The sequence below is a fragment of the Dunckerocampus dactyliophorus genome, chromosome 7 (assembly GCF_027744805.1).
Source record: "Dunckerocampus dactyliophorus isolate RoL2022-P2 chromosome 7, RoL_Ddac_1.1, whole genome shotgun sequence".
NCBI classification, from domain to species: domain Eukaryota; kingdom Metazoa; phylum Chordata; class Actinopteri; order Syngnathiformes; family Syngnathidae; genus Dunckerocampus; species Dunckerocampus dactyliophorus.
In genome coordinates, this window is record NC_072825.1 from 11,385,350 (window position 1) to 11,405,725 (window position 20,376).

The 20,376-nt window shown below is 40.0% G+C and overlaps 1 protein-coding gene across 2 annotated transcripts; it reads left to right on the top strand.

The window, feature by feature from the left end:
• Positions 1-143: 143 nt before the first annotated feature.
• Positions 144-18,227, top strand: rnf144b (ring finger protein 144B). Of its 2 annotated transcripts, XM_054782375.1 has the most exons (8): positions 144-1,044; positions 6,314-6,560; positions 8,135-8,239; positions 9,549-9,609; positions 9,993-10,200; positions 12,507-12,651; positions 12,733-12,822; positions 17,296-18,227. In XM_054782375.1, exons 2-8 carry the CDS (start codon positions 6,405-6,407, stop codon positions 17,452-17,454), a joined length of 924 nt encoding a protein of 307 aa, XP_054638350.1. In that variant the 5' UTR covers positions 144-1,044; positions 6,314-6,404; the 3' UTR covers positions 17,455-18,227. The 2 variants fall into 2 exon arrangements, with proteins under 2 accessions (XP_054638350.1, XP_054638351.1); XM_054782376.1 differs by lacking the exon at positions 6,314-6,560.
• Positions 18,228-20,376: the final 2,149 nt, after the last annotated feature.

Here is a 20,376-nt window from a genome sequence, read left to right on the forward strand (position 1 = left end):
TGTGTTAATTGTCTTTCCCTCGTGAGGACACAAGCATGGCGGTGTACAGCGGAACCTCCAAGGTGAAGTCATAGAATTTGACCCCCCCAAAAAATCAAGAAAAAGATGCCTCGGAGGTTGCACAAAAATATGGAGGTCAAATAGTTAAGACATAATACTTCATCTCAGTGAGCATACATACATACAGTACATGCATACATACGGTACTTGGAAGAGTCTATTCATCTTACGTTGATGGTTGGAAGTTTTATCAAAAGTCTAGTGGACGCACACATTTAGGTCAACAAAGAAAATGAACTCATTAATTATTTTATTATTAATCTTGAACTTACATGTATCATCTAGTAGTAGTAGCATTACTGTAGAAATCCTCTAAAACAGCTATTGAGCCCTAAAATAAACATAAGTTTTTTTCTTGGCATCTAAAGGTCTACATAGATGTTCTTGGTCTGATGGATTGATGTATATGAACGAGTGACATGTCATTCGAAAACTTGCAGTCAAGATACGAGAATCCGCTTCCAACAAAAAAAAATCGGTATCGGAAATTCTTTCTCCTGTTTTTACATGGTATCTGATCGGATACCAAAATTTGCAGTATCGTCCACCCCTAGTATCAACCCTTGATGCGACGGCCAAGCAAACACGCACACTCCGGGTACACATGAACGTTTTCGTATAATTTACGTACTTTTAAACAATGTTAAGTAAAAAAGCAAAATGATATCGAATGTAAAGGTTCGGGAATTGAGTATGATAACGAGTTTCAAATCTACATCATGATATGGTGCATTCATATCCAACTTGTTTTTTCCGACTGTCTTTAATGCAGCCTACGTACAGTATGACCAGCAGGAGGAGTCGCGGACAGCAGTTTGCTGAATGGAAGCAGTAGACTGCACACACTCACACAGTTGTATGAGTAGTGTTAGTGTAGGCGTTGGCAGTGGCGGTTGTTATAACGACAGCACACTGTGAGAGCACATGTGTCACAGTGTGGCTGAGGACTCGCGCAGTTTCTCCACCGAGCTGTCCACTGGCAAGGTAAGCGTCATCACTCTACACGGAAGCTGTTCATAAATGCGTCAGTCTTTAAAGATACGTGTAAATATGCAACCTTGAAAGAAAATGCTTCACATTTGATTACATTGAACATTTTACTGTAAAATGGTAAAATAGCAGTGACAGTCTTGACAGTGGTACATGTAAAATAACTCTAACGACTGCGGAAACCTGATTGTTATATCATAACTTTCAGGTTTCCACACATACATATTGTCATTTTTCCCTGGTTACGATATTGTCATTTTTGCCAACCATGGAGACCAGAAAGGGAGTGAGTGGGAGTTGCCTTTTAAATGATATACACATTCAGACTTGTCAAGTCACTTTATACGCAGGTCTTACCTGTTTGGCCATAGTGATCTGCAATGATTGGAGTGCCACTAGACGCCATTGTAAAATTTGCATAATTTGCCATGACGCTAGACTCCTGCCATAGTGCAGACTTCTAAAAGCTCCAGTTTTTGTGTGTGGACAGGTAAAACGGAGCTTTTTGGTTTCTGTCACAAGAAGTGTACAACATAAAATGAAGTTAGAGTGGCGAAGTAGACGTGCGTGTGCCTGTGCGCTCGTTATGCATGAGGTGTGTTACGAAGCAGAGTTAAGATGCCATTTACTGTACGGCCTAGGTTCCCAAAGTGGGGTACGCGTATCCCCAGGGGTTCACCAATTGTCATAGGGCTTTGGCGAATCAAAATGACAATTAGCACCTAACACTCACAATATGGCGCAGCGGTGAAAACCTGTTACTGTGAGTGACACTGTTACAGATTTCCCCGAAAATGAGGCTTATCGTTGGTTGTATGTATTTTTGTGCTTTGGTTACTGCTTTATTGTGATTGTTAAACTTTCCTTCAATTTGGCATTAAATTAATATGCAGACTTAAACCATAGCCATTGTGAGTGGACAACAAAGTGAAGCTCAAATTCAAGCCATTCAAATGGAAGGATGCCAACATCAAACTGAAAGAAAAGCTATGTAGGATGACTACTTATCTATTTATCAGTGCTCATGTGAAACTTTAGCAAAATGTGACCATGCAAAATACACATTTTTGACCCGGAAATACATTGAAATTAATGAACCAATTAATAATGTTCAATCTTTCAAGTTAATGAAGATAAAAATGTTTCTGTTTTTTATGTGTGTAAGAGTAGGGGGTACATGGCTTCGCATCAAATGTCTGAAGGGGTAATGGCAAGCTACACAGACAGTCCCATTAGAACAGAGATTCTTAACCATAGGGCCGCGCTTGGGCCGCCAGCGCCACCTAGAGGGCCACAAAAAAGTTGTAGTAGTAGTAGTAGTTCTGCACCTGTGGGCCTCGGCTGCATGCTGTTCTCAGACTGTATACAGTGTAAGGGCTGTTATCTGTGAGACAGTCAGTTGCAATACCGCCTCCCACCACTGGTGGCAGTAATACATCAGTCACTTGTTAGGGACACTTGGAGGCAGAAGAAGACACTCAACTAGCAGCTAAGTTAAAAAAAAAAAATCAAGATGAAACCAAGGACAAACACCTCAAAATACGATTTTTTTCAGGAAATACAATCCAGACTTTATCAAGTACGAATTTTTCGAATTCCAAACAAAAAGAAAATGAGCTACAGATGCAAAAAAGGTCTGTTGTGACAATGGTTAGCCACTCCAAATGTGCCAGACGTGTAGCACAACTCACTATAGCAGAGAAGTTGGCTCTGCCTGCCACAGTTGATATGTGTGATCGGAGAGACCGCTGCAAAGAAGCTGCTGACCATCCCACTTTCAAACGACAGTGAGTCGCCGTGAGTTGTTCTTAAATATGTTCTTGCAGTAATTTTTTTCCACTATTAGCCTGTTGTGCATCTCAACATAGATTGATGGATGGATATTTGAATGGGCCCCAGGCCACATTGTACAGGAAAATTTGGTCCCCAAGGTCAAAAAGGTTGAGAACCCCTGCATTATAATGTGTTTGTGAGCCAGGGTGAACAGGTAGCACTAAACCTATCAAATGTATTTGTGGTGAGGCGCAACAAATAAATGCAGCAAAAATTACAAAGCCAAAACATTTAAAATGCCAACCCTGAACTTAATCGTGATTGTTAACAACCAAGGTTGTGATGTCACATGGTTAATCTTTATTTCCCATACAATAAATATAGTTGTACTCCGTCATGACTGCGCATGGATACCATCATGCTTTTCTCCACCAGCTTCACTGTCAATGACGTGCATCTATGCCACCACTGATCAATAGTAGATAATAAAAGGTTACTCACTTCAAATGTAGGCCACTGCTGACCGGGTTGCGCTTCAGATCCCAGCCAATTTAAACAGCCTGGTCAAACAGAGAACACTGTGTGGGTAATGTTGCTGTAGATTGTGTATTTAAATCCACAGTTTCCTAGGTTACAACATATGGTGTCTACACACAGCAGAAGAAAACACATAGAAACATGAATGTACCCAATGCAGTGTACTTTTGACTGGGATTTTTATCATCAAAGGAGACTTTTTTACAATTGTTGTACTAATGCTTGAATCAGCTTTGTTTTTTATTGGCCAATGGTCCTTGTACAAACAACAAAAAACATTTTTGAATAAGCAATTTGTAGCAAACAACCTTTAAACTGAGATAGGCTGTTCATCAGCTGATAAAAAGTTTACAACCATATTTAAAAAAAAACAAAAACATTAGAATAGAAATAAAATGGACTCAGTAATAAGTAACTGCGACATTCACCTCAGAAATGAGTTTGGGCATGCTTGATGCCAGTGTTTCCAGGAGGCTAGTGGGAATGTTGCTCCAGGTGGTGAAGATGGCTTCACGGAGGGCACCCGCTGTCAGGAACTGATGTCCAATTTTGTCCTTTGCCATCCAACCCTAAATGTTCTCAGTTGAATTTAGATCAGGGGAACATGCAGGATGGTCCAAAAGAGGGCGGTTATTCCCTTGGAAAAAGTCCTTTGCCAGGCGGGCATTGTGAACTGCAGCGTTGTCCTCTTGAAAAACTGAGTCATTACCACACAGACGAGGGCCTTCTGTCATGAGGGATGCCCCTTGCAACATCTTCACATAGTCAGCTGCTGTTTGTCACCCCTGCACAACCTGAAGCTCCAATGTTCCATTGAAGGAAAATGCACCCCAGATCATGATGGCCCCCCCTCTACTGTGCTGTGTGGTAATCTCAGGTGGGGTCTCTTTGTCATGTCAGTAACGTTGGAAGCCATCAGGACCGTCTAAGTTCCATTTTTTCCTCATCTGAGAATAAAACTTTCTTCCACCTTTCAGTGTCCCATGTTTGGTACTCTTGTGCAAATTCCAAACGGGCAATTTTGTGACCTTGATGGAGACGAGGACATTTTTGTTTTTAAAACCCTTCTCTGGCAGATTCCTTCTGATGGTTATTGGACTGCACTCAACTCCAATAACAACCTTCACTTGGGCCTACGATCATCCCATGTTCCGGTTCAGGGCTGGTGACTTTTTTTGGGTCTACCAAAACTTTTCTGTTCCGTAACCCTCAGGATTTTTGAAGAAGTTTCAAATGACTGTCTTCCTGTGTTCAACCTCAGCAGCAATGGCTCACTGTGAGAGGCCTTGCTTATGCAGCTCAACAATCCGTCTGCGTTCAAAGAAAGAAAGCTTTTTTGCCTTTGCCATCAAGAGATCATGGCGGTGTGAATATCTGACAGAAAATGACACTGAATTCACAAAAGATTTTGGCTTTTAAAGGCTGTAGTCTTAAACTTTTGATCAGCTGTTGAACAGCCAATTTCACTTTAATGGTTGTTTGCAATAAATTCCTTACTTTTTTTTGTTTTATTCCCATTTCTTCTTTTTGCATTTACTCGACTCTACTACCTCCTTAAAGGGGACTTATTATGCTTTTCCTCTTTCATGACATATAAATGTTGTTACAATGTTGTATTCTCGTGTTAAATGATGCCAACGCGTCAGATAATGAGGTTTGCGCATTTGGAAATGAGACCTGAAAGCAGTTTTGGATGCCTCTGCACGCTGTGTTTTACAGAGTTTTTTTTTTAACACCGAGTTCCATTGATGTCAATGTAACACAGACTTCCTTGTATTGGCATGCCCAGCACCCCGGCTGTGTTTCGCTCTGTTCGCGGTGTTAGCACGTCGAGCAATGGCTCCCAAGAAATGTTTGTTTGGGTGTGCTGAACAAGCATCAGGCAGAAGTGGTTGGCGTTGCTGATTACCAGCCAGCGGGTCTCATTTTGTGAACATGGGCCAATATGAAGCTGGACTATCTGCCAAACTGTTGCTGAAGTCTGATGCCTTTCCAACATTACTTGGTCGTGTTGAAGAGTCAGAAGAGCAAGCTGTAAGCAACAATTTATCAGTGTCGTAACTGTGTTTATTTTGTGTAAGTCATGGGACAAAAGGGGTTCGGCAGCTGTCCGGAAGTCCTTGGGAGTGCTTGGGAGTGTGACCAATCACAGCGGAGTGGGCTTGACCAGGAGATGTACCTGGAGGAGGGCAATGGGTGGAGTAAATTACACAGACCTTTTGGGCGGGAGGCAGGAAACACTGCAGGAAGAGGTGCAGAGTCTGGATGATCTAGAAAGCTTTCTGTGCGGTTTATCGTGTGTAGCTGCTCTATAGGAGTCCAGAACTCAATACAAAGGCCCAAAAATGTGTATAATAGGTCCCCTTTAGGATCCAACAGTGCAAAATGTAAATTCATGCAATTTTTCAACTGGTCTTAAAATTTTGATCCGGAGTGTATATACATTTTATCTTATTTTTTTTAGCCTTTTCAAAATAAAAAATATTTATAAAAACATCAAAGTGGCCCCACACATCCTTAGATTTTTCAGTATGCTTCCCAAGGTGGAAAAGGTTTCGACAGCCCTGATTTAAATGACCTCAATTAACAATCATGTAACCATTTCACTATTCCACCAAGGCTGATTTGTATCCAAAATGTAGAAAAACAGAGTATTTGTGCTGGTTTGTTACAGTATATCACAAAAGTGATGACACATTTCGGCAAGCATTTTAATCTACCATCTCATGGGACAATATTGAGGAAATGGAACTTGGATATGCTTCAGAGTAGTCCAGAATATTGACCTTATCCCGAATATTGACTGCATGTAAACGTGTTTTTGTTGATGCAGCACCCCCCCCGTGCTACATCACTGATCCACACCACAAGGAAGGTCATGTTTATGGTGCAGGGCTCAGGGTTATTTGAAGTTGCTGTTGTAAACACAAATGTGTTTGTGTAAACCTTACAGCAGCATGCAGGGTACAACTCCCCTCTGTTCCCATAAGAGGAGCTAGAAGCAGCCTGATTCTGTCATCTTTCCCTGCTGACGTCATTCCAACATGACCAGCACAACTTCTAAAGATTCAGAACCGGGGGCGTGTGCAAGCCTGGACCCCCGGCATGGTCCTGATGTCTTCTGCAAGTTGTGCCTCTGCAAGCATGCACCTGCGCTCACCAGAACACTGCACAGCTGCAAGTGCATCTTCTGTACAGCTGTAAGTGGCACTGAACCTCCAATTTCACCAATAATACATATACAGTATGTACAGAATAAAAGTTAGGGATATGCACAACTGTTATGTTAGAGAAAGCCAAAAATATGAACACAAAACACATTGTTATAGTTTACAATTATAGCTTTACACATAGAAAACAATTCCAAATACTTGGAAATACATAGAGTATAAATGATGAATGAAAGGAAAATGAACATTTAAGTTTACTTTTACCTCAATTAAAGACATGATTCTTGATGTGACTGTTCTCAAAGACAACATGCGGCAGCAAGATCAACATGGACACGACCTTCCTGTTTTGCCATGAGTTATTTCTTGAATTCGTGTTTCTCAAATCAATAACTCAAAATGGAGCAAGTAAGAAGGTTGCAAGTACCAGCATTTGATAAAGAAGGTGAGAAACACTATTAAATTCAAGAAGTAACTCCTGACAAAACAGGAAGATGGTGTCTGTGCGGTGTGTCGCTGCCACGTTGTATCCTTAGGATCAGCCACGTCTCCGATGAAGGTAAAAGTAAGCTTAAATATTCATTTGTCCCTTTAATTCGGCATTTATATGCATTGAGAACTGTTTTATGCATGTAGAACTAAAAACGTGTTTTGTGTTAACATTTTTGTGAGTCAACCGCTGATGACATTATAGACAGGCGACGGACGTAGCTGACTTCCGCTTGCCATTTTGTTAGTACGCTAAGGACGTTTGTGATAAAAACACATGGAGAACACAGTTGGACTCATGCAGTGTGTTAATAACATAACAAGACGTGCGCGATATTGTACGCTAACTGGAAAATGTACACAAACCGAGGAAAATATTGACTTACATTTTTTATGTGAACTAAAAAACACGCTAACCGAGGTTCCACTGATAAAAATATATAAAATAACTAAATAAAAATATGTCATAAAATAATTGTTTTTTAAAATAAAAAACATTTAATTATCTTTTTATTTAAAAATATATGCAGAAAATATATGTATCTGTATTTAGACTAATAAAAGTGCTCTGCTCATACTGTCGCGATAAGGCAGGGGACTGTGCATATGACAATAAAACTCCTGAATCTTGGATCTTGACTGTGCCACTATCACTCTCAGTCTCATAGCCTGTTTATGACACACTATAAACAAGGTCTTCTATCACTGAAAAGAGGTACAAAGGTGTACGACTAAACTGTCTTTGTTAAATACAAACAGAAAAGTGAGATGTTGATATCCTGCCCTGCTATAGCGAGCTTTGAAAATAGTGTAATTTACTGTATGCAAGTGCAGTACACACATGCAGTGTTTCATAAAAAAAGCACATGATGTAATTGTTACCCAATAATTGACATTTTATTTTATGTTCCTCAAATCTGTCTGCAGTTGTGCAATTCAGTGTTGATGCAACCTTTGCTAAGTGTCCATAATTTCATACTCGAGCTATTAGATATTACTAGATATTACTTATTAATCCAGCACTAGATGTCCGTGAGTACGGGTTGTGTTTTTACATTTTTGACACTTGGTTTGTCCTATTTGAAAATGCTACTGTGACATTTCTATCCCTCTAGTGTCTGCAGCAGTATGTTGAGCTGGCAATCAAGGAGGGTGGAGGGGCACCTATCACCTGTCCAGATATGGATTGCAAACACATTGGCATGTTACTGGACACGGAGGTAAGCCTCACTAATAAAAACAGCGATATTTGTATCACCACTTAAAGCAAATACTGAGGCTTTTACAAAGCTATGACTAACCAAACTAAAGCCAGTGAGCAAACTGTAAGATCCTGTTTCAGCCAAAACATGTTGATACTTGTAAGAGAACACATTTTACCCACAAAGATATAGTTAGAAGCTAAAGAAACTAAGGAAAAAGACAGAAAAACAATTAATAAGCTATATAATAAGTGGGAAGTGACAAAATGTGATGATTTTAAAATGGTAGCCGCTAGATTACATAGGGTTAAATGTTACATGCTCCACAAATTGAAATTAAATTGTATGCTAATATTAGTACAGTACCTGTAACTGTGTAAATGAATACAGTACTAGAAGCCACAGAGGACACTAAGCATTTGATACCAAAATTACTAATAGGGGTGTCACAATACACTCAACTCACAAGATGAGATGATACACGATTTTGGGTTCACGAGAACGATACAAGATGATACACTCCTGATCAAAATCTTAAGGCCAGTTGAAAACATTTTTGCACTCTTAGATCTGTTAGACACTGTTCGAAGTAGAGCTTCAAAATGCAAAAAGAAGTAATGGTAGTGAGGCAAAAAAAAAAAAAATGTAGTAAGCAATATATTGCAAACAAGCATTAAAGTGAAATAGGCTGTTCATCAACTGATCAAAAGTGTGGGAATGTTGCTCCAGGTGGTGAAGATGGCTTCACGAAGGGAATCCACTGTCCGGAACTGACGTCCAGTTTTTGTAAACTTCCCTTGCCATTTAGATCAGGAGAACATGCAGGATGGTCCAAAAGAGTGAGGTTATTCCTCTGGAAGAAGTCCTTTGTCAGGCAGGCACTGTGAACTGCAGCGTTGTCCTGTTGAAAAACATAGTCATTACCACACACCACACACTTGACTTGGTTGTCTTTACTTGAGACTTGGCTTGGGATTAGTCTTGAGACTTACTTGAGACTTGCAAAACATTGACATGCTCCCACCTCAGGCAATATGTAAAATGTATGTACAGGTTGTGACAGTGATTTTGAGGACATTATATGATGATTGATGCTTTTTAACCTTTCTGATCCTGCCCCCCAACCCCCCGCCCCCCTGGCCACACCCCCCGCAAGTGTCTTGGATGATGGTGTATTAATTCACATGTATACAAAAAATTTCACCTGTCAATACAACACGTGTCTTTGCCACCAAGACCCAGAGCATCTTTATTAGTGTCCTCAGTGTACAGCCCGTGTTCACAGCACCACGTAGCTCAAATATAACAAGATATTCTGTGTTTCCAGATAGACGACTTGGCCTCTGCGAATTGTGCAAAGCTGTATCAGCGTTTAAAATTTGAGAGAGGTATGTATTGTTTAGGGTTGGATAACATTTACATATTATTCGATACCAGTATAAAATAAAATCCATAATAAATTGTCACAATTATCACAGCAAAACCAGCAGCAATACAGAACACCACAGGGAATGTGCAAAAAATTCACAAGATTTTACAGCACTTAAAGGGCGAGTTTGAATTATTTGACATGAAGTTGTATGACATCCCTATCAGCCGTGTAGTGCAGCAACAGTGACTTATCTTCCACCCCGTTCAAAAGAGTAATACATTTGCATCACAAAAATGCCTCCTCAAAAAAATGAGACCTCACAAAACACCTGCCATTATATTCGGAGTTATATTTGTCTCCCACATTAATTTAAGTGTACGCTCACTGTGCTGTCCACAGGGGTGAACCTGGACCCAAGTAAAACCTGGTGTCCGGTGCTCGAATGCCAGGCTGCGTGCAGTGTGCAGCTGAGTTCTGAAGGCCAGCCCGCCGCTGTACCCTGTCCCACTTGTCACACCATCTTCTGTTCCGACTGCGGGGGACCGTGGCAAGGTGGCCACACCTGTTCCGAGCTCCAGCCCATGATGCCGCACTCTGATGAAAGCAGGTCAGTCTGGCAGTCACAGAGAATCTAAACCGATCTGTACAAGTATGTAGGATGAGTGTGGAGTATACAAAAGTAACATTTGTTTGTCTTGGAAAAGTGAAGTTTGTTAGTACATCATTTTATCTATTTAGAAACACTCTTCTTTGACTCACTAAGCAAATGTAGTGCCACAGAGCTGAAAACCTTGTCCTCTATGTTCTCCTTGTTGCACAGCCACATTAGTGTGCCACACTGGACTGGGCTGCGCCAGACTGATTGATGTCACCAGGGAGGCGTTGAGTGATAGTGTGATTCCATTGTGTGTGTGCCAAGGGACGGAAAGGAGGAGGGTGGGCCCCCAGCCAGATAGGTCGTTGTACAGAGGGAGCCTGTATACTGCGGTATACTGCAGCATGATGAAGCAGGAAGGAATATTTGGGAAAATATATAGTTTTTTTTATACACCACCACAATGGATGTAATGTAGACTTTCAGCTCTAAGAGGTTTCACAATATGGCAGTTACCATTTAATGACAGCTGTTCTCTAGCGGTATAGCTATTGGCTTTTCTAGAAGTTGCTCAATGACGCCATCATCTCATTTGCATAACTGGTCATGACACGTGTGCATTTAATTGTAGAGAGAGGGTAACGTTGTGGGAGAGACAACAAGTGAGTAAAAAACATGAAAAGCAAAACAAATGTTAAGAAATACAAATGAACTTTCTACTGTCGCTTCTTTTTGTCATTTTTTAAAAGTGTCACAAAGAAGACTGAGCCACCTGTGGGTGCTTTTAATTGGGGCAGGGGCCAACAGCAGCACCTGCTGCTCAGTGAGAAGAGCGATACGTGCTTTCATGTCAGAGTCTGCAAAAGTCTCCAATAACACCAGATAAAATCATGAAGATTTGTTGCTAGTTTTTTGAAAAAGAGTCTTTAGAGCAGTGGTCATCAACCTTTTTGAGCCCAAGATCTTTGATCTCTGCCATGAACCTAAGCACTTTCAACATTTTGGCTTTTTCTCTTTTGTTTTTGCCATTTTGGCTGGATTTTTTTAAATTTAATTTTGTTTCTGCAATGTGCATTTGGCCAATTATCTGAGGGCACTGATGTATTAATGTGTTTATTTTTCCTAATGTTTTCGGGATCATAGATTAAGATTGGATGGTCGATTGTGATTGACGGGTTGGCGACCTGCTCTGGAGAGGTCTGAATTAGACCTGCAGTAATTAATGTGTGAATCGATAATTAATTGATTATCCAATTAATCAACAAGTTTTGGTAATCTATTTGACGTTTTTGATTAAAAAATGTAAACACCCTCTCTGATTTCAGCCTTTCAGATGAGAATATTTTTTAAAATATTTTTTAGTTATCCATGAAAGCAGACATATTATCTTTGTGTTTTAGGCAACACAAGATATTAACACACATCAGCTTTGACTTTGGAAAACAGTGATCGACATTTTTGCTTCTTTTCTGATATGTTGCAGACCAAACCACTAACTGTTTGTGTTTGCTTCCTATTGATTTGGTCTATCTAGGGCCTAACCGATCCATCCATCCATCCATCCATCTTCTACCGCTTATCTGAGGTCTGAATACTCACTATATATAACAACAAAGTTACTAAGTTGTCACCACTGATCCCTCCTGCTACATCTTCTGTGGTGCATACTGTATGAGCGGATTTACGGCGCATACTGCCATCTACTGTACGGAGTTGTAACAACAAGCTACATCCACAGACAGACCATTATAATAACATAGGACGAGCAGGTAGCATTAAATCTATTTGTGGCGATCCAAATTTATTTGTGTTGGCCACCAGGAATAAGTGAATATGTGGGAAACACTGATTTAAGAGAACCAGGGCCAAAGTGTACAAGGCATCATGTTAGTATCATTTTGTGCTTTGCTCAGGACCTCAGAACACAATTAAGAGGGAGTACAGACATATCTTAAATTGTCCGTAAATTTGAATGTGAGTAAAAATGCTAGTCTGTCTCTAGGTGTCAGTCCTATGATTGACAGGTGATGAGTACAACATATGACAGGCAACATTGATAGGTCCCAGCTTCGCTGTGACCTTGAACAGGATTATAGGTATAGTAAATGGATGATGGTAGTTGTTTAAATCAACAAGGCCTGTGCCATGAATTGTGCTCTTAAAATATCCCTGTCATACAGCTGACTCCTACAATAAATAACCCAGTTCAACACGAGCACTGACCCAGGACTGTGCTGTCTGCCGCTGTGATTTGGTACTCTTACTCGCCCCCGTTGTTTGCCATCTCTTGTCTCTCTTTCATTTAATCACACGTACAGGGGCCACAGTGACAGCGACTCTGAGCAGCCTATCAAACAGTGTCCAAAGTGTGGCATCTACATCGAGAGGAACCAGGGCTGTGCACAGATGGTGTGCAAATGCTGCAAGCACACATTCTGTTGGTACTGTCTGCACAACCTGGACGTGAGTGTTGTAAAAACACCACCTTTATGACCTCATGAAAGAGCATTTTCTTCTCTTAACATGTGTCTTTTGTATTTATAGGGTGACATTTTCCTCAGGCATTACGATAAGGGGCCATGCAGAAACAAACTCGGCCACTCCAGGGCCGTGCTAATGTGGGACCGAACAAAGGTGATGCAGCTCAGACAAATACTAATAATAAACGAAACAGCTTGCATGTGGCAGAGCTCCGATGTCTAATCCTGTTAACACACTGACGAGACTCTTATTACAGGTAATAAGAGTAGTGCACTAGCTCTACAAACTGTTGTTTGCTAGTACATTGTATAGTGTGACACATTAGTGACTCACTCTAATTTAGTTCGACAATAATGTCACTCAAAAGCATGTGGTTCATTTGTTTGTTGTTGCATAAATAGTCCTTCATCAGACATTAAGCTGAGATAATCACCCCAAATCTGAAATCCTTGCCCACAGTTGACGTCACAGTGAACCTTCTGACTGCGCGACCAGCTCAGGAATAATAATTGCTACTGGATTCACATCAGGTTATGCAGCATTACAAATGGTTTATGATGGGCTATTAAAGGAGAATATTCATTTTGCTGTCAGACACCCTATTTGCAATTAAGTTGAAATGTGGTTCCCATTATTAAACAAAAGCCAAGCGTATTGACTCCCATTGACTCCCAGTGAAGCTGAGCAAATAATCATATCGTCCAATGAATGTGCACTTTCTCTCCAAAGCAAATACTTCTGAAACCAGAGAGGCAGAGGGCTTGAGTGGGGTTGTATGAGATGTAAAACAACACAGTCAGAATGTTTTCAACGTAAAAAACGGACATATTATATGTTCATTTATACAATAAAACCTCAGTTTTTGTATGATTTGTTTTTTGTCTGAAATTTTCATACAGTCTTGTTTATTGTACAATATTGCACGTAACAAACTAGCCCATTCGAGTGCCCAAGCAAAGCACGCTATGTGTTGCTCACTCACCGTCCGTGCCTTTTTTATTTGAGTGTGACTGCTAAATAACCTGCCATGGGGCAACACAACGTTGTGAGTGCCAGAAATTTCATTAAGATGGTGAGAAACAGCGCAAACCAGGATGTATAGGAAGTCTGCATCAACAATAAGTTCCATCCATTTGTCATTTATAATTATTTTGCATAGTTTTCTGCATGTAGAATTGTAATTATTCTCTATAAAATTGTATTTCTTCTGAATATTTTTATTTTTATTAACAGATTACCAAAAATTCCAGACTATCGAGCACACCGCATCTACCAAATTTAAAAAGAAAAAAAATGTGTACATAAATACACTTGTTTAAGCTGCAGGTGTACACATTGTAACATGTGATATTTACACAGAAGGACACTTTGCAATCCTACCTACACTGTTCAAAACGTAATTTGTTAGTGCCGATGATTGAGACGTGACATGCTTTTTTTCATTGGCGTTCAACAGCTCACACAGTCCAAGCAGAAGCTGTAGTAATTCTACACTTGATCAAATTTACTTAAGATTTGTCAGATGAAAACATGATCCCTGCATAAGACTTCAAAACATATTAGCATCCACTTGACTACTGAGTTCACTACAAACTGTAGTTCTTTTAGCCATAAACTAGCTGCATCAGTGTTTAAGGCACAGGGTCTGAAGCGTGTAAAAAAAGTATCGTTTTGTAGTCCAGAATCTACAGTAATTCATTTCGTATGGGAAAAATCGCCCTGTTTTTGTATGATTTGGTTTTCGTCTGACCTTTTGGCATGAATTAATAATGAAAACAGAAGTCACACTGTATGTGTAATGTTTAGGTGAGTTGGTATTATGTTGGGTGATTAAAAAGTAACACCCTATTTTTAAATACATATAATTTATGTATTAACTATTATTTCGACAAGAAATAGACATGGAAGGAAAGCATGAGGTTTTATTTAAAATTCAGTTTGGGCACCAGAATATGCATCAACTGATTTCACCAGGAACTCTTGAGGGATGGAAGACATAACCTCTCATAATCACTTTTCAAGTTCTTCCACAGTCTCTTGAAAAAAAATAGAAAAAACAAAATACAACAAATAATTTATAAGTATTTTAAAATAGGGAGTTACTTTTCAATCACTCTTGTAGATCTTTGCTTCTCCCGTAGTCGTAGAACAATGGCTAAGTGTCTGCAGAGCTTTAGCGTAGTGCAGTAAATCAGCTCATAATTGGCAAATTTTAAGCCTGCCTGTAAAAGTACTTTATTTAGTACCAGTGTTACTCCATTTGCGGCTGTCTATTACAGCAGCGGTCCCCAACCTTTTTTGACCCACGGACCCAAATCCCCAGCAGAACGGGGGGGGTGATTACATTATAGCGATCAAATTTATCTTATTTATAATGTATTGTGTAAAACTAAGACATGAACAACATCAAATTAAAAGCACAAAATGAATGCAGACCCACCATCCACCAGTACAAGCCTAGAGTTTGTTTTACAGAGAGATTATTACATCGCTGAATGTCGTGTGTGGTAAAAGGCAGTGTGCTAGCATGAATTAACTTGAGACAAATGTGCACATTAGCACTCAGTAAGTTTACCAAAACGTACCTTTATGCATTCCCACATAGTATCAGCATTTGACACCAAATATGAGGTGAAATATGAGAGAAAGTTAGCACACGCACAATGGTGCGTTCAGGGACCGTCGAACAAAGCTTGCAAAAAACAACATATAAATGCCAAAACTATTGTATTTGTAACTGTATATTATTTTTTAAATAAAATAATGGCCCTTATTACCGCAATTGACATAAAATTTGATGTAGCTATTTACAAGTGTATCTTTTTTATTTATCATTGCACCTGAAAGCTTCCCGCGGTCCGGTTCATCCCCACCGGTACTGGACCGGTACTGTATTACCCCTGTATTACAGTGTTGTTGATACATAATTAGATTTTCCATTTATGCATAAGAGTGTATTGACTCGTTTTATTAAACTAATAAAAGTATATAAAAACATTACACACGCACTGTTTGGAATGCCGGAAGGCTATCTGTGGACAATAATCTAAGGTTTAGTTTATATTATTAAAATTGTCTTGGCGGACCTGATATTTTCAGTCAACATTACAACAATACCCCTAACCTCTCACAACATAATGAAGCAGCGGCAAACAGGAATATTTGATCTGTATACATTTGTCCTGGAACAGCACTTTCCTCCCTATTTGCACCATAAAGCAAACCAAAAAAAAGCAAGGATTACAGTAGATTTTCTTCTTACATAAATAGGTTGTGTTGGCCACTACAGTTCTCAAAACAGTCAGGTAAATTCAGATAAGCCAGTGCGGTGGGTTCATGATTGGTGCGGCACTGACTCCCTAGGAAGTTTTTTTATGTTAATACAGGTTGCTCATTAAGAGCATCAGCAGAAAAAGAATAATTCACTTTGGGTAAAAAAAATGTCAAATCCTTCTTAGTTCCATTTATTTATTTTTTTAATAAACTGAAAAACATTTGTGTGCTTACCTTTTATCGGTATATGAAGTACATGCAGTCTTTCCTTCTCCAGGAAAAGTTCTGATGCTTTTTTGAGTCTGATCACCTCCTGGTGAGTTTTAGTATATAATTCTCCATCTTGGCAGTCAAATTCACTCATTCATTCAGCAGATCCTAAAGATCTATTGAATAAATTTGATTTTCAGCTAGCTAGTGCTAGCAGAAAGAAAAAAAAACATTGGCTTTTCCTCTGTGGAAGGACTTCTGTGACAAGCACCTTCCAGCTCATGCGCGCCCCCATCCCTTGTGGATGCATCGGTACTGCATGTGTCACCCGTATGACATTTCTATGCATTTTATTGTCTGATTAGCAGGAACAGTGATGTCACACTTACATTAAAGACATTAGACAGGCTGGAGGAAGTCATGGTGCACAATACACCATGACAACTGCAACATTACAGTATATTATTGGTGACATGCTGACAAACAGAAACTTGCAGGTGCCATGAGCCCACTCTTGGCCAAAAAGCCACGCTCACGGTGGCCTCACCTTCGGTTTCTCAAAGAGTACAATGTATACTTCATTGCCTGTTCTCATCAGACTATTAAAGGAATAGTTTGGATTTTTTTGACATGAAGTTGTATGACATCCCCATCAGCAGTGTAGTCCATCAACGGTGACTGTCCCCGCACTTGGTCCCGTGAGCCCAGTACTTGTCGGATTTCAGTGATGAGAAACGCAGTTCCGGTTAATTGCTGGGGCTACTTAAGTAAAGAGTTTAGCTTCTCAAAGCAATATGTGTTCGAAAGAGTCATACATTTGCATGACAAAAATGCCTCCTCTAAAAAATCAGACCTCGCAAATCACTCGGCTTTATTTTACTCGGCTGTCCATTGTTGCGTATATGATGATGGCTGCAACGCTGGTGGATGCAGCTTCAAAAAATCCTAACTATTCCTTTCATGAATTCAATCACTGCTGCCATCTATCTGGAGGCTTGTGTAAAGCCTGTAAAGGAAAGTGTATTTGAATTTGATGTTATAGTGCCTTTTAATGTAATATTCATGTGCAACATATCATAGTCTCAAATGCATTGATCAGACTGACCACTTTGTTTTATAGAATCTGCTTTTATTGCTCCTCAGGTGGTGGGGATCCTGGTGGGGGTTACCATTGTGGTTCTGATAACCTCTCCGCTCCTCCTGCTGGCCTCCCCGTGCTTCCTGTGCTGCATGTGCAAGACCTGTGGGGGGAAGAAGAAAAAGAAGAAGGACCTCAGCCAGCCAGACTCCACCACATCATAGCAGCTATCCTGTGATGAAGCCCTACTCACAATCGCTTCAGCAGTGGACTCCATGCAGATGGACTCCATCACCTAGAAGAAGCTGTATGCTGGACAATAAATTGCGGTCCTTGACAGTAATGCCAACAACACGTAGATATAATCAGTAACATAGTTTGGTGTGCTTGAATGGTGGCGGTAAATGGATTGGGGTGGTTCCCTCACACCTACACTTCAATACTTCCTATTCTGTGCCAAATGAGAGACATTAGTCAAGTGCCTAAGTCTTGTCAAGTGCCTGCTGATGGGTTGCGTTTTGTTTATTCAATTAATTTAGCATTAAGACAATTGATAGCGGAGTTATACAGAATTGTTCAAAATCTGTCAAGGTACTTTAATGATGCAAGGGGGTATACTATCATTTGTGTGTTGTATTCTGTGGATGAAACATGATAGGGGTTCAGTAGTGCACACACATACAGTATGTTTCACTGAAAATAGATTATTTTTGTTTCCATGCATTTTAAGTTCCAGACTCGAAAAGGTTTTCTAAAATGTGTTCATTATGTATTTATTTGCGACCAGTCCAGGGTGTACCCCGTGTCTCGCCCAAAAGTCAGCTGGGATAGGCTCCAGCATATCCCCACGAGCTTAGTGAGGACAAGCGGCATAGAACATGGATGGCTGTATTTATTTGTTGTATGTCATATCTTAAGTACAATTTCTTTTGATGTCTCTTGAGTCAAATATTTTCTAAAAGTGCCATTGTTACTGAAATAAACATACTGTACTGAATGTGCATCTCTATTGTACTGTACTATGGTCTCATCTCGATGCTTGGCTTGGTTTTCCAAAGCATTCCTCTGAAATATTATGTTTGTGGTTTGCAGAGCATCACAGAGAGAGATCTGATTTACCTGAATGAGAGCAGAATGGAAATATTACATATGTGTCTATTTACATGAGACCACTGTGTGCGACAGTCACAATTGTACATTTTTCTTGAAAAACATCATTCCCGTCATTTAGTCGCCGTTTGTTCCATTTGTTAGCAGGATTTTGTAAAATTTACAGTACTTTTGGGGCTCAAGTCCATAAAACATTGGGCCCCAGCATCAGAAAAGTTAAGAACCCCTGCTTTAAATGACTCCAAGCTCAGTCCTAACTGTGTGTGAAGAGGAATTTAGAAATGAAAGAGAGCGGCACATGCCTGTACCACAAGTCTTATCCGTAAGTGTCACCTCTGCTCCAGCCCGTCATGGAACAAGGTGGCCTGCAGCCTGAAGGCCAGAACTTTGATGAAAAGGAACGCAGAGTGCCGTCATCGCTTACACCAGAACCATGGATGCTTGGTTTCATGGTCTCAAGTTTCCATCACTGAAGATGGACTTTACTACAAACATGGTGAAGGCACTGTCTGTGTCTATGTGAACTTCGCAGTTGCGCATTTTTTTGCCTCTTCCAACCAGCAGTGCATAATTTGGCCAGGTGCACAGCCGAGGTATTGGACCAAAAGTGCATGACGGTGCTGCTGCTTTGGGGGAGATGCTTTAATCATTGAGATTCCACTTTAACTCTCAGAAGTCCATCTCTGTGGTTTATGCATGATGGCACAGCCACACACACACACTCCATTTCAATTTGCGTCAGAAGTGCAGACTTCATGCCGTATATAAGTTTTGAAAGGGTTTAAATCGGTCAAGTAAAACCATAGTTATGAGCAACCATTTTGGCCATGTTATTTCTCATTTGTATGGACTTTGGATGCAGGAAGGCACCAACTGTGAAAGTGAAAGCAAACAGGCAATGAAACATCACCTTTATATTGGTGGGGGAAAAAAAACCTTGTCATCAATCAGTCAGCATTTGAGGCCATTGGGTTGCAGACGGAGAGTAGGGAAGGTAAGCCAACACGCCACCAAGCTGCCAACAAGGTTGAAATTCCAGCACAGGCCTGCCACTTACTTCAGTGATGTTATATTCAGCTTTCTTAAGAAACACACTTTATTTTGGATGGGGGGGAAATTATTTGTTGTGCACACTGTAATGGCCCGAGGTCTCGCCTATCATTAGATATCATGTAACTGAGCTTAGTTTAGCATGTTTATTTTTTCCTCAAGCAGCTGTCTCTCCCCTGAAGTCCTTCAGCGCACCCTAGTGGTCTAGTGAAAGCCGCTGGTTTAACCCCAAACCAAAAGGCCCACAAAAATTTTGAGCATAAATTAACCTGTTTAAAATTTGTGTTAAAACATTTGTTTAATCATTGCATAAAATAAAGAATCATTCTTTTACTTTTACTTTAGCCTGTGAAATGCAAACACATACATTGCAATGAATTGCAATTGCTAAAACCCAAAAGAGCATGAACTGCTCTGTATTAATTATACTGTGTAATTACCTTGTTTGTTATAGCACCAGGACAGTCTAGGGTGTGATGCAGAAAGCACAAAGAGAACATTAAATTGTCATTTAGTGTTCTTTATGCATTTGTACTGTGTAATTTTGCCTGTTTGTAATTTTGGTTTGCACATTATGCAGTGGATATAAAATGTCCTCGTTCTGAAAATAAACAGATAAACACAACAAATATGACGTGCCTATTTTACATTAATATCGGCTGTTCCTTTGTGCAATAAACTTATTGTGTCATTATGTTTTGCTGTGTAACTGTTTTATCTCTTAACTTTAGAGTAGCTGTATTCTACTAGAAACTAGTATAACTTCTATTACTCGAAATGCAAAGCAGTGACTCAGTTTCAGAGTTTACATATACAGTATATATAGTACAGTATACATATACTGTAATGGAATTGATACATGCATCATACTGTACACACGAGTGCCGGAAAGAGAGCTACTCTGCATAATTCTCAATACAATGTGTGTACCAAAGATTTTGATAATTTAGTTGCGAGGTCGTCTGTTTATGGATGTTGAAATTAGC